Consider the following 12,044-nt stretch of genomic DNA (forward strand, 5'->3'; position numbering starts at 1 on the left):
ATTCTATTATGACCCGCTAGGGTTTTGGAGAAGAGTGAGCGAGGAAAGAAGGGAGTGATAGAATAGAATGTGAATATAAGGTGGATTTGAAATCCTAGGGGTTGATGTGAGATTTTTTTTTCTCTTGGTTGTACATATTTGTGCTCACAAGTCCAACAAAATCTACTTTTGAATAAATCTAGATTTATAATCACTTTAAAATTTCCTATTAAAATCTAAATTGATTATTTATATATTTGGATGTATTTTTAAAATCATCTTAAATCCTAGTTTGACTACACTATGATTTTAAATTCTTTTTAAAATCTTCTTTCAAAATTTTGATTGACTGTACTTTGATCTTAAAGTCTTAATGAAATTTTGATTTGACTACATCCCTAAACGTTTAGTAATATTAATGAGTGATTTGAATTCTAAGCCCGGCCCAAAGCTCATATCTGACATGCTAAGCCCATCTAATAGGAGAGCTGAAGATGGAAAATAACGTCTCCTTCTTCTTCTTCTTCTTCTTCTTCTTCCTCGTCTCGGATACAGAGGACCAAATTCTTCACAGGTTTCAACACCTGTACTCGAACTTTCTTCTCTAAAAAACCCTAATTCAAGAGAGAGGGGGAGAAGGAGAGATGGACAAGGTGAGGATAGAAGAGGTTCAGTCCACTACCAAGAAGCAGCGCATAGCCACTCACACCCACATCAAAGGCCTTGGTCTTGAGGTCTCTCTCTCTCTCTCTCTCTCTCTCTCTCTATATATATATATATATATTTTGTTCTACACGCACTGGTAGTGCATTTCAAAACTATTTATTCCTTTTTCTAATGTAAAATTGTCTTCGATTTTAGGGTTTAGGGTCTGATTGGTGCACTACATTTTATCAAAATTCCTCTTTGATATGCCGAAAATGTTCTGCTATTAGTACTCTGACTGATAATGCATATTTAGAATTTAGAGGGGTTGTAGCTGATGCTTCATTTTTTACTTTTGTGTTCACTGAATTCGCAATGTTGTTTGCTGTAACTTTCCCTAGCAATTGTGTGTGTGTGTGTTTGAAATCAAGGGTCATTGCTTTATCTATATATAATATTGTATTGATAAATAAATCGACTTCTGGCTGCAAAGAAACCAACTTATAAACCGGACAAGTATAAGGGTCTATTCTTCTGGCCATTTTTTGGAAGAAAATGGCTAATGTATCTATTTTTTATGTTTTAAATGAAAGAGACTAGTGTGTGTTTAACTTCGATACTGCAATGATTTTCCTTTCTCAGCATTTTATGGACTGATCTCCATCTGAATGAATTGCAATGTTATATGGGTTTTTCGGTGTCATTCTTTTTCAGGCCAATGGAAGAGCAATACCTTGGGCAGCTGGCTTTGTTGGTCAAGGGGAGGCAAGAGAAGCTGCTGGCCTTATTGTTGATATGATACGACAGAAGAAGATGGCTGGTCGGGCACTTCTGCTTGCTGGACCTCCTGGAACAGGAAAGACAGCACTGGCTCTTGGTATATCTCAGGAGCTTGGGAGTAAGGTCTGACCATTTTTTTCTCAGTAATCTAGTTTTTCATGTTAAACTGATTATCCTGTGTTTTGTGGGAGATTCTGATTCATATTCCATTAGGAATAGTTTTTTTTCATCATGATTTCGAACGGTTGATTGATCTTGTATGCAGGTTCCATTCTGCCCGATGGTTGGATCAGAAGTATACTCATCGGAAGTAAAGAAAACTGAGGTTTTAATGGAAAATTTTAGACGGGCTATTGGTTTGCGTATTAAGGAAAATAAAGAGGTCTATGAAGGAGAGGCAAGTTGCTAATTGATATCAAATTCTTTATCAATAATTCGGTCTGATAATGCTATTTGAGTTGGTTGGTTATGGTTCTTGATGTTTTGATATTCTCATTTTAGGTGACAGAGCTCACACCAGAAGAAACAGAGAGCGTTAGCGGTGGCTATGGTAAAAGCATTAGTCACGTCATCATTGGATTAAAAACTGTTAAAGGAACCAAGCAACTGAAGTTGGACCCCACTATTTATGATGCATTGATTAAGGAAAAGGTAAGGCCCTATTATTTATTGTGCAGAAGAGAGACTTTTGTTTCGCCATGTTGATTATATAATTTTACTTACTATTTTACACTGTATGTGAAGCTACTGATGGCAAATAGTCTAAACGATGTCCAACTCATGTTGTCATGTTAAAGGGGCTTTTATATCAGGTCATTTCTTCTTTTCATACAACTTTGTTGATACAACATGCAGTTAGCTGTTGGTGATGTTATATACATTGAAGCAAATAGTGGAGCAGTTAAAAGAGTTGGTAGAAGTGATGCTTTTGCTACAGAGTTTGATCTCGAAGCAGAAGAGTACGTACCACTTCCAAAAGGAGAGGTTCACAAAAAGAAGGAGATTGTGCAGGTTTGTTCTATGTGATCTGTGCTCTTTTAGTAAATGTTCGATGCTGATAGCATCCATTTTGTGGACGTAATCTAGGATTGATTTTTCATCAGCTTGCAGCCTTATTAGTAACTATATGGATTATTACTCAAGCTGATTGGTGAATGGTTCTGGCTGGCTGGATGCTAAATATTTTTGAAAGGAATATGCATCATCCTTGCATGATGCAGGTGTTTCCCAAATAATCCGTTTCTATGTTTTATTTTTGGGTTGATATGGGGAATTGGATTCGTGAAATACGCTGAAAATTTTATTTCCCTGCAATCGAGTAGTTGGACTTGATTGATTGGTCAATTCATCGAATTGGACGCCTAATATTTTTTTTGGAATACCATCTGAACCTACCCCCCTATTGGTATCTCCTCCTAAGTCCATTAACACTACAACTTTTGATCAATTTTTCATCGTGCTTTCTTTAAATTCTATATGTCCAATATTTGTTAATAGAATTTAATTTTTGTGTACTGATAATCTGCTCTTTTCTTGATGCTCAATTTCTGTTCACTTATACAACTCCTGACAGGATGTAACACTACATGATCTGGATGCTGCAAATGCGCGGCCTCAAGGTGGGCAAGACATATTATCTCTAATGGGTCAGATGATGAAGCCAAGGAAAACAGAAATTACTGACAAGTTGCGACAAGAAATAAATAAGGTAGTCTTGTAATAAAGAAATGTTGACCCAACTTAATGTCCTTTCTGTGATAGGAGCCAAAGATATGGTTTCCATATGAGAAAGGATCATTACTAGTTTCTTAACTATGGTTGGAGAAGCCTGCTGAAAAAGTTACTAATGAAGTCAACTGATAAAAAAGTTCCAAGCCTTTGACGTATTATAAGTCAAATCAACTTCAGTTTTATCCCTACTTCCTAGTGTTCATAGTTCTTCGTATGGATTAGATTGGCAAATGTTTTGAATTCGTTGCTACTTCACTAGTCTGTCACCAGAGATTTTACCCCTGCATTTGGAATTTATTGAGGAGCGCTTTTATCGGCGGTGGAGGTGGGCAGTCTATCAAGGAAGTTTTGGAAGTGGCAGTAGTTTAGTAGCCTGGAAAGTTTTGATAGTTTGCTGAAAGTGGTTTGGAGGAAGGGAACAATAGTGCGGTTGAGGGAGTTCTCTACTTATTATATGTATGGAAGCAGGGTGAGCTGGTTCATGGAGTATACTAAGTTTAAAACTTCAAGTTTAATTTCTCGTTATGACTTCTTTCTTCTCTAGTCTATGGTAGGGTATTTCAAATTCCTGTAGTTGAGCGCTCAGGTTTTTTCATGCAATGAAGAATTTGAAACAAACTATGCTTTCTCCCTAATCCCTAAACTCCAAACCAATTTCTTTAAAATGAAACTTATAATTAATTGAAATAATTTACTTAGGTTGCACCAGTATTACAGTTTTTTTCCTTGTAATAATATTTCTATTAGCTTTAAAGTAAAAGGGAAAGAAGTTGTTTGATACACTTAATGATTGATGACAGGTTGTTAACCGGTATATTGATGAGGGTGTAGCGGAGCTTGTACCTGGAGTTCTGTTCATTGATGAGGTTATTTTCTCATCCAAGTCAAATCCTTTATAACTATTACATTTCTCCTAATCACTTGTACTTTTAAATCATGACCAATAGGTACATATGCTGGATATGGAGTGCTTTTCGTACTTGAATCGTGCTTTGGAGAGCTCGTTGTCTCCAATAGTGATATTTGCGACCAATAGAGGAATTTGCAATGTAAGGTATGAGAGTTCTAATCATACAGGCATTTGCCCATATAACTTCTGAGGTACTACCTATATGTCAGTATAAAAGGATATACCCAGGCAATGCCTATCTTTCCATGTCCAATTGTACAAGGATTTCCTAGAAACCTTCAGTATTCTGACAGTAACGTCCTTTCAGTTTGCTCGCTGTAATTGTAATGTCTTGCTTTCTAACCATGAGTATGTTACTGTGCAGAGGGACTGATATGGCTAGTCCTCATGGAATACCCGTTGACTTGTTGGACCGGTTGGTGATTATCCGAACACAGACTTACGGCCTTGAAGAGATGATCAAGGTCTAGACTAATTTCATTTGCTTATTGTCTATGAAATTTCTCTTTCTACTCTTATCAAGTATCAAAACTACTAATTTTTTTTCCTTTCGTGAAAGTGTCAAATTACTGATTACTGTAATGGTTGGTGCTTGAGCCAGATCTTAGTAATTCGTGCACAAGTGGAGGAACTGGCGATAGATGATGACAGTTTGGCTTACCTTGGAGAGATAGGACAAGAATCATCTTTAAGGTCTGGCATAAATTTTAGACGTGATAGCTTGTGAGTTCATTCCCTCTGAAGGATGCTTACTTTATTTATTGTTTCATCAGGCATGCTGTTCAGCTCTTATCACCCGCAAGCATTGTGGCGAAAATGAATGGCAGAGACAAAATCTGCAAGGTAGTTACAAATTTGACAATGTTATTATGTTCTGAAGTGAATTGTCAAAGCCTTATCATTCATGAAATTAATGCACTATTGTTTTGTATGATCCGTAGGCTGACCTAGAGGAGGTGGCTACGCTATATCTGGATGCAAAGTCTTCAGCAAAGATTCTTCAATTGCAGCAGGAAAAGTACATTACATAAGTACTGAACAGTTTCTCTAGAAGTCTTAGTGTCGTTTTCGAAGTAGCATGATTTGGTACTATCTTCACTTTCCCTGGCTTTTGTTTGAGTGAAATACAGTGGTTAAGTAAATGGTTTTGCGTTTTGTATCTTCCATCTGCGCGAGAGTTTCTTTGCAATTTTCAAAATGCAAAAACTCAGTGAAGATAGTTATAATCGAATTGTCACTTTTCTTGTTTGATCAATTATTGGGCATGGGACAGGTTTCTGTTAAGCAATTGCGCGCGCCTACTATTCCGTCTCGTACATGAAATTCTTGAATACAACGGGTGTAATACATTTCTCCCAACATTTGTTCGGACTGCATGAGGAAGTAGCTATGAAAGCTGTGTTGTGTACGACCATTTTGCAAGTATACTTCCGAAGGCGATGGGGCTGGTATTACCATTGGTGTCGAGCTTTGAGTCGATAACCATGGAAATTAGGTTCCTTGTGGTTGTGGCTTGTTGGGCTGAGCAGGCACCATAGAGTTTAACAAGTATCATATATGAACTCAAAGGGAAGTAATACCTCGTTGCGGAAAGAGTTTCTATTAACTTGATATTATCGTGGAAATATCTTTCATGCCACGTAGCTTTTAATCTAAGCCGTCCATTTTATAGTTCTGGCTTGTCAGTGGCCGTGATACTTTGTGACAGAGAGATTGATGGCGGGGCTGTTGGTCTGTACTGTGGGAAAGAGGTTCGATCGATGTGGTGGTGGTCTTGAAGGGAGCGCTTGGTACGTAAACGAGACAGAATAGTACGGGATGGAATGGAGGTTGTGTGCTACGTTTGGTACGGACATGCTAAAATAGAACAAAAAGATTAAATGACCAACATACTCCTATTTTGTGTGTTGTTTAGTACAATGGGCGATTTTTTTTCTTGTTCATCTTGATCAACTCCTTCCTGGTTGTTCTCTACTTTCAGCTTTGGGACCTCCAAGTTCATCTGATCAACATGATCAACTACAAGTTTTTTGCACATTTAAGTTACAAAACTCCATTTATTTATGGATACTGGAATGTAAGCAACAAAAGGTTCTTTGTTTAAATTCTCTAATCTCCATATGCTCAACTGCTAGTATTGGAGCCGTGAACTCGTGGGAACCGGTCTGTTTCAAACGGGTCAAATTAGACCCGATTTTAGTTTAACTTTTTAAGCCCACAAATGAGGAGGCACAAGATTGCTAAGGATTGCTAATACCAAGCCTTGGACTCAAGAAAGTTGAGGTTCTAATATAAAATTAATTGGTAATATAAAGAATAATTCAACTTACTTATAAGCCTATGCAAGGTTCCTCTTCTCATCAATGTGAGACTCATTCTCAACACACTCTGTGATGAATTTTCAAGCCTAACATGTGGGCAATACAACGGGATGGCGTGAAGCGCGTGTGGCTGTTTAGCTTCACATGTGGAACATGCTCTGATACTATAAAGAAAGTTGACGTTCCACCATAAAGCCAAGTGGCAATATGAGGAGTAGCTCAACTTATTTATAAGCCAAGATCCCTCATTCCATCAATTTGAGACTCATTCTTGGTATTAGCAGTGAGGTCTTTAGTGAGAGTGAATTCCACTTAGTCTCGTTAAAATTAATCCTTTAACCAGGTCAAACAAGGGACTAGGACAACAGCTAAGCCAAACCTAGCTACCCCTAGCTAAGGAGCCCAAACAAACAGGGCCTTAGAGTGCTATAATAACTATTATTTTACATTAATTTAAATGGGAGAAGGAAAGATTTAAACCTTCAAACGTAATAAATTAAAAAGAAAGATCCTTTTTTTTTTTTTTTTTTTAACAAAATATATTATTTATACTAAGATGAGGAGTGAGTTTAACCTTACAATAGACTAGCAATAATGTAGTTCAAATTCGCCGTTGGTGAGAATCAAACCAAAAACTTCTCACTTAAAAATAAAGAAGAATATCATTAACTTGTAATAATAAATGGCGCGAAACATTCTAAATAACTACCAGGGTCATTCACTAATGATGCACTCGCCCTTCTTTTGAGAGAAACATTTAGAAGACAAAAAGGTCCTTATCATATATATTAGGAGATTAATACATAAGGCAAGCACTGCTCTTATTAATCTTTTAATTAAGTGTTTTCTTTTTTTGTCGAATTTTGACTTGTGTTTGTGAATTGTTGTAATGGGTTCCTCTTATTTTTTTATGATTGAGTATGAAAGTTTTGCATTAGAGCTGTGTTGGTAGTTCTGTTTGTGCAGGTCTTAAATCTCTTTATACGTTGTGCTCTTAGGTTGTGCCCAGTTTGTATCGTTATTTCTGACTCATTGACGAAAAACTGATTCAATCAGGAATATGTTGATGGAAATTTGTGTTCTTATGTTCTTTTGTATCCTCTAAACAAAATTTTTGTTCATGGTATTGGGTTGGCTAATCTTGTATGGTATATATTTGCAGAAATATATGTAGTGGCTCTGTTTAGCAGGTTCTTAATCTATCATGTGTTTATCTTTTCTCAAAGGAGCCCCCCTTAATATAATTTTTCAAGAGTTATATTCACTTTTCTTGATTGAGATCAAATGTATATTTTTACCTATACAAGTACAAGATTTTTTTTTCTTGATCCATATGCTTATGTCCATCTAGATAGAGAGAGGCAACAATTGCTGAGGTTCAAGCATTAGGGGCGGTAGTTCACTCTCAAGGTCCTTTGTTTGGAGGTGTTCAAAGAAATGTGAGTCTTCAAGTGACAATGTCGTTGTTTGTCGAAGGTCTCTGGATAGTTTGGTATTTCTTTGTATATCTCATTGTTTTGTTGTTAGCTTTAGTTTAGTGTACAGTTGTAATGTTTGAATCTATGATTTTTTATTTAGGCCTCGTTTGGCAGCTCGAACTGTACTGACTATTTCTGTCAGATAGGATAAATAGCCACCGGATAGTACTGACTAAATTAGTTGGGTGTTTGGTGCAGTATCAGACTAGTGATCAGACTAGTGATCGTATTATTTATACTGTGTTTGGTATTATACTAGATAGGAGGAATCAAATTTAAAAAAAAAAAATTTAAAAAAAAGTGAAATCATTTTTTTGTTCCCAGATCTCTTCGCACCCCCCAAACACCCTCCCTCTCTCTCCCTTCTTCCCCGACTGCAGAAGAATCCCAAATAATTGTTCTCCAGCTCTCTCCGCCACACCCCCCAAACTCCCTCCCTTTCTCTCCCATATTCTTCTTCCCCGACTAAATAATCCGGGCGTTTTGGTTGGTTTTATTAAGCGGGTGTATATCGTGTTATCTTATCCGATCGGTTAAATTAATCCTAATCCGGCGCTTATTTAGTACGAGTGAAGGCCAAACACCCGAGTCCGTATAACTAATCCTATCCGATCCTTTATTCGATTTGTCAAACAGGGTCTTAATTGTTATATTATAGTAAATGTGTAATTTTGTTTGTAAATATTATATAATACATTTATTAAACAATATTTTATTTTATTTTTAGAAATTTTTTTATAACAGGCATTAGCCGTGACCAATTTGTAATCCACAACAGTTATAGTGTACGTAGTGTTAGATCTTAATATACAACGGCACAATCTGTGGTTATATTACAATTGACAAGGGGCACAATCTGGGTTTTTCATCATCATCATCATCATCTCTTAGACTATCTGAACAAGATGAATGACCAGAACGCCATAAAAATAGTAACCCCAGTGGCAATGCAGATCATGTCCAAAGCCTTCTCTCTCCTCTCCCTTCTCTTTTTCCTCTCTCTCTTCATCTCCAAGTACTCCTCCAACCTCGCCTTCCCCTTTCTCTCCTTCCTCCTCTTCCCTCCTTCGATCGACGTCTGCAATATTACCAAGCTCTCCCTCCCGTTCAAATGATTCCCCTCCATGGCCTCCACATGCATGCTCACCTCCCTCACGTGCAGCTCCCCACCTTCGGTCCCCTTGCACGTGACCACTGCACCGCACTGCACATACTCACCCTTCTTCTCCCCCACCAATATCGTCGCGAACCGCAGGTGTATTTCCCCCGTCAGCCTGTGCTTCTGCACCGTCACCGGCCTTCGGCTCGACAAATTCGCCGCCCGTTTCCGGGTCGGATCGATCACGATCCAGCTCAAACTCAAGTTCTCCTCCAAGTGCTTCAATGACTTTTGGCCTTCTCCGGCATGTCGGATTGGTGTCCGAAAGGTTTCTTTCGGGTCAAGCAAGTCCACCCGGAAGGGCGAGCAGAGGAACCACTCGGATTCGGTCTCTGATGCCTGAACCTTAGAGAAAATGAGCTGGCCTTTGTAGAAAATATCGACGGCCGAGATTAACTCCGCGGTGGGAGACGAAGGGCTGAGAGCGAATTGGGAGGGGGAGTGGTCGAGGAGCGGGAAAGAGTCGGAGAAGAAAGAGCGGTGACCGGCTGGGAAAGTGGAAATGAGGTCGTTAACACGTGGATCGGTGGTTGAAGGCCACATGGCGGTGCTGATGTCCCGCCAGAGTTTTTCTTCGGCGGAGAAAGCGCGTAGTTCGGACGATGCGCAGGCCACAGCGGCCAAGGTCTGGCCGTCGAGGCAGGTGAGGATGTGGGCCGTGATGATGTCGGGATGGACGGCATAGATTGAAGCTCTGTCGCCCTTGTCGACGGCCGGTGTGGTTGAAGCAGCAGAGAAGCACATTGTGAAATAAACAACGATGAGTTGAGGTTTTCTTGAGTTGTGTTGAGTGGTGACAAGGAAGGGTGTGGAGGGGCAGGTTTTATGGTGAGGAGCCTGAGGGGAGTAAACCAAAGCTGAATGGTCAAACAACGTTTCAAGGTTTATGAATCTGAATTAAACTAGTTGCAGTGAAGGTACGGGCAAACCTCCTCTTTGATTAACTAGATTTGTGTCATTTAGTACTTGGAACTTGGAACACAAGCGTGTTTCATACCTTCTTTTCTTTCATTTTTTAAATTTATTTTAGCGTTTAAGAATTAAATATAATCTGTGTTTCTCTTGGTTTCCTTTTTATTTAGGTTGGTTGATTATTGTAATGTTTTTGGTGGGGATTGGGGGAGTTTTTGGTTTCACCTATTCTTTGTGACCTCTTTGGCAATTATTTCTAAATTATTTACGTAGCATGTTGTTAATAGTTGTGGGTATATTCTAGTTTTGTGTTTGGTTTCAACTACAAAAAGAGCTGTCAATATATGCCGTACCGTTCTATTTTGGCAGCTCTATTTTGGCTACAAACAGCCGTACCGTTATCATCTTATCACAATTTTGAGGACACAAGTGGTAACAACGTACGGCTAGTTGACAGCTCTATTTTGGTTGTGTTTACATTAGAAATACGATTGAGACTTGAGACCATATTAATTAGGGATTTAATTATACCGTTATCATCTTATCACAATTTTGAGGACACAAGTGGTAACAACGTACGGCTAGTTGACAGCTCTATTTTGGTTGTGTTTACTTGACTATTAGATTCAGCAGTCAAACTTGCTCAAATAATTAACGCTGCAGATTGTGTGCCCTTCTGTTTGGGTGCCCTTCTCATTCCTTCTTATTTTGTGCAGTCACGATTAAATCATATCAACATTTTATATTGATTTTTTTTATAGAGATAATAAGACAAAAACAATAAAAATATAAAATGAAAAAGGATAGAAAAGACACCCAAACACGAGGGCAGACAATCTGCCTTCATACTTTAATTATACGTGGGCGGCAGTGATGCCTTTCTGACTTTCTCTTAAGCGACTATGTCAACACATTTCTCTTATCCGGTACGTGGGGAGGTGGAGGGAATGTTCGCCACTCAGCTCAACCAAACCCCATAAAGCTAGGTTGCAAGGACATGAACACCGGCACGGGTACGACGAGAGCGACACGACCACATGGTGACATGAAAAACTTAAAAAGAAAGATACTAACACAGTTAGAACCCAAGGATTAAAATATAAAAAATATTATATATATAAAAAGAATACTTTGAATTCGAGTGCATAATATAACAAAGTATTGAAGTTTATGAAATTCATTTACCATACATAATAATTAAAACACAAACATAATAATTAAGACAACAAATGATTTGAGTCTTAATGATCTTCAAGTCTCTTTCTATTTCCTCTTGAACTTCAATTTTGTCATTAGTAAAGATCACTGCCTCTAGTTTCGGTTCATCAAGAAAGGTTTGTGATTTCGAGAGAAAGAGGACTGAAGAGATGACTTGAGAGAAGACTGAATAGGATTGGAATAAGGACTTGGGAGTAGAGACGCCGCGAAGGAATAGAGAGAAGGGCTGAAAGAGAATTGATGTTAAGGGGTTGGAAAGTTTTAGGTTTTAGAAGGTTTGATATTTATAAAACTGCCCTAAAATATTTTTGTATATTAAAAAAATGTTCCTATCGTATCTTGACCGTGTCCTGAATGCATTCGAGGCGTGTCAGCATAGTGGAATGTCGGATACTCTGATACTTTGGAGTTTTGGAGTGTTCGTGCGACCTAAGCCAAGTAGTTTAACTGGCAACGTGTTTGGCATTTTAACATTATATAATTTAGCACCATTTTCTTGGATCAACGTTTCCTTGTCGAATTCCAAACGAGTAAAAAGCCGAATAAATAAAGTTGTGGACTTTCTCAATGAGGAAGCAATGGCCTTTGGGGTACCACGATACCAACCATTTGTATTTCCTTTCGTTAGGTTTTGCTAAGTTTTCTGTGGTCACACTTTTAGCAGGACTTTGTCAGACATTCTTAGCACAATATTATTATATTGAGGGTATGTCAATGATACTGCGTCGTTATTAACACGAAGTAAAATAAATGAAATTTGAAAGAACTGATCAACTTGTAAGAATGTTTTGCATTAGACAATTACAAAGTCTTCCCACTAAATACATACGTTGTGTTGACGCTTACAAACGGCTTGACGTTGGAACAAAATATAATGTAAAGATGTGACCCTTGCTAGGTTGCTTCGGTCA

The 12,044-nt window shown here is 38.2% G+C and overlaps 2 protein-coding genes across 2 annotated transcripts; one reads left to right on the plus strand and one right to left on the minus strand.

Moving 5' to 3' along the window:
* Positions 1-419: 419 nt before the first annotated feature.
* LOC137742430 (ruvB-like protein 1) lies at positions 420-5,300 on the plus strand. Its single transcript, XM_068482292.2, has 12 exons — positions 420-713; positions 1,339-1,527; positions 1,670-1,801; positions 1,906-2,055; positions 2,260-2,415; positions 2,978-3,112; positions 3,936-4,001; positions 4,083-4,189; positions 4,410-4,509; positions 4,647-4,738; positions 4,819-4,888; positions 4,987-5,300. Exons 1-12 carry the CDS (start codon positions 624-626, stop codon positions 5,074-5,076), a joined length of 1,377 nt encoding a protein of 458 aa, XP_068338393.1. The 5' UTR covers positions 420-623; the 3' UTR covers positions 5,077-5,300.
* A 3,240-nt stretch (positions 5,301-8,540) lies between these two features.
* LOC137743919 (F-box protein At2g27310) lies at positions 8,541-10,060 on the minus strand. The gene has a single exon (XM_068483848.2). The coding sequence runs from the start codon at positions 9,745-9,747 to the stop codon at positions 8,737-8,739; it is 1,011 nt and encodes a 336-aa protein (XP_068339949.2). The 5' UTR covers positions 9,748-10,060; the 3' UTR covers positions 8,541-8,736.
* Between the last annotated feature and the right edge of the window lie 1,984 nt (positions 10,061-12,044).

The sequence above is a fragment of the Pyrus communis genome, chromosome 11 (genome assembly GCF_041283825.1).
Source record: "Pyrus communis isolate YQ-2024b chromosome 11, ASM4128382v1, whole genome shotgun sequence".
NCBI classification, from domain to species: Eukaryota; Viridiplantae; Streptophyta; class Magnoliopsida; order Rosales; family Rosaceae; genus Pyrus; species Pyrus communis.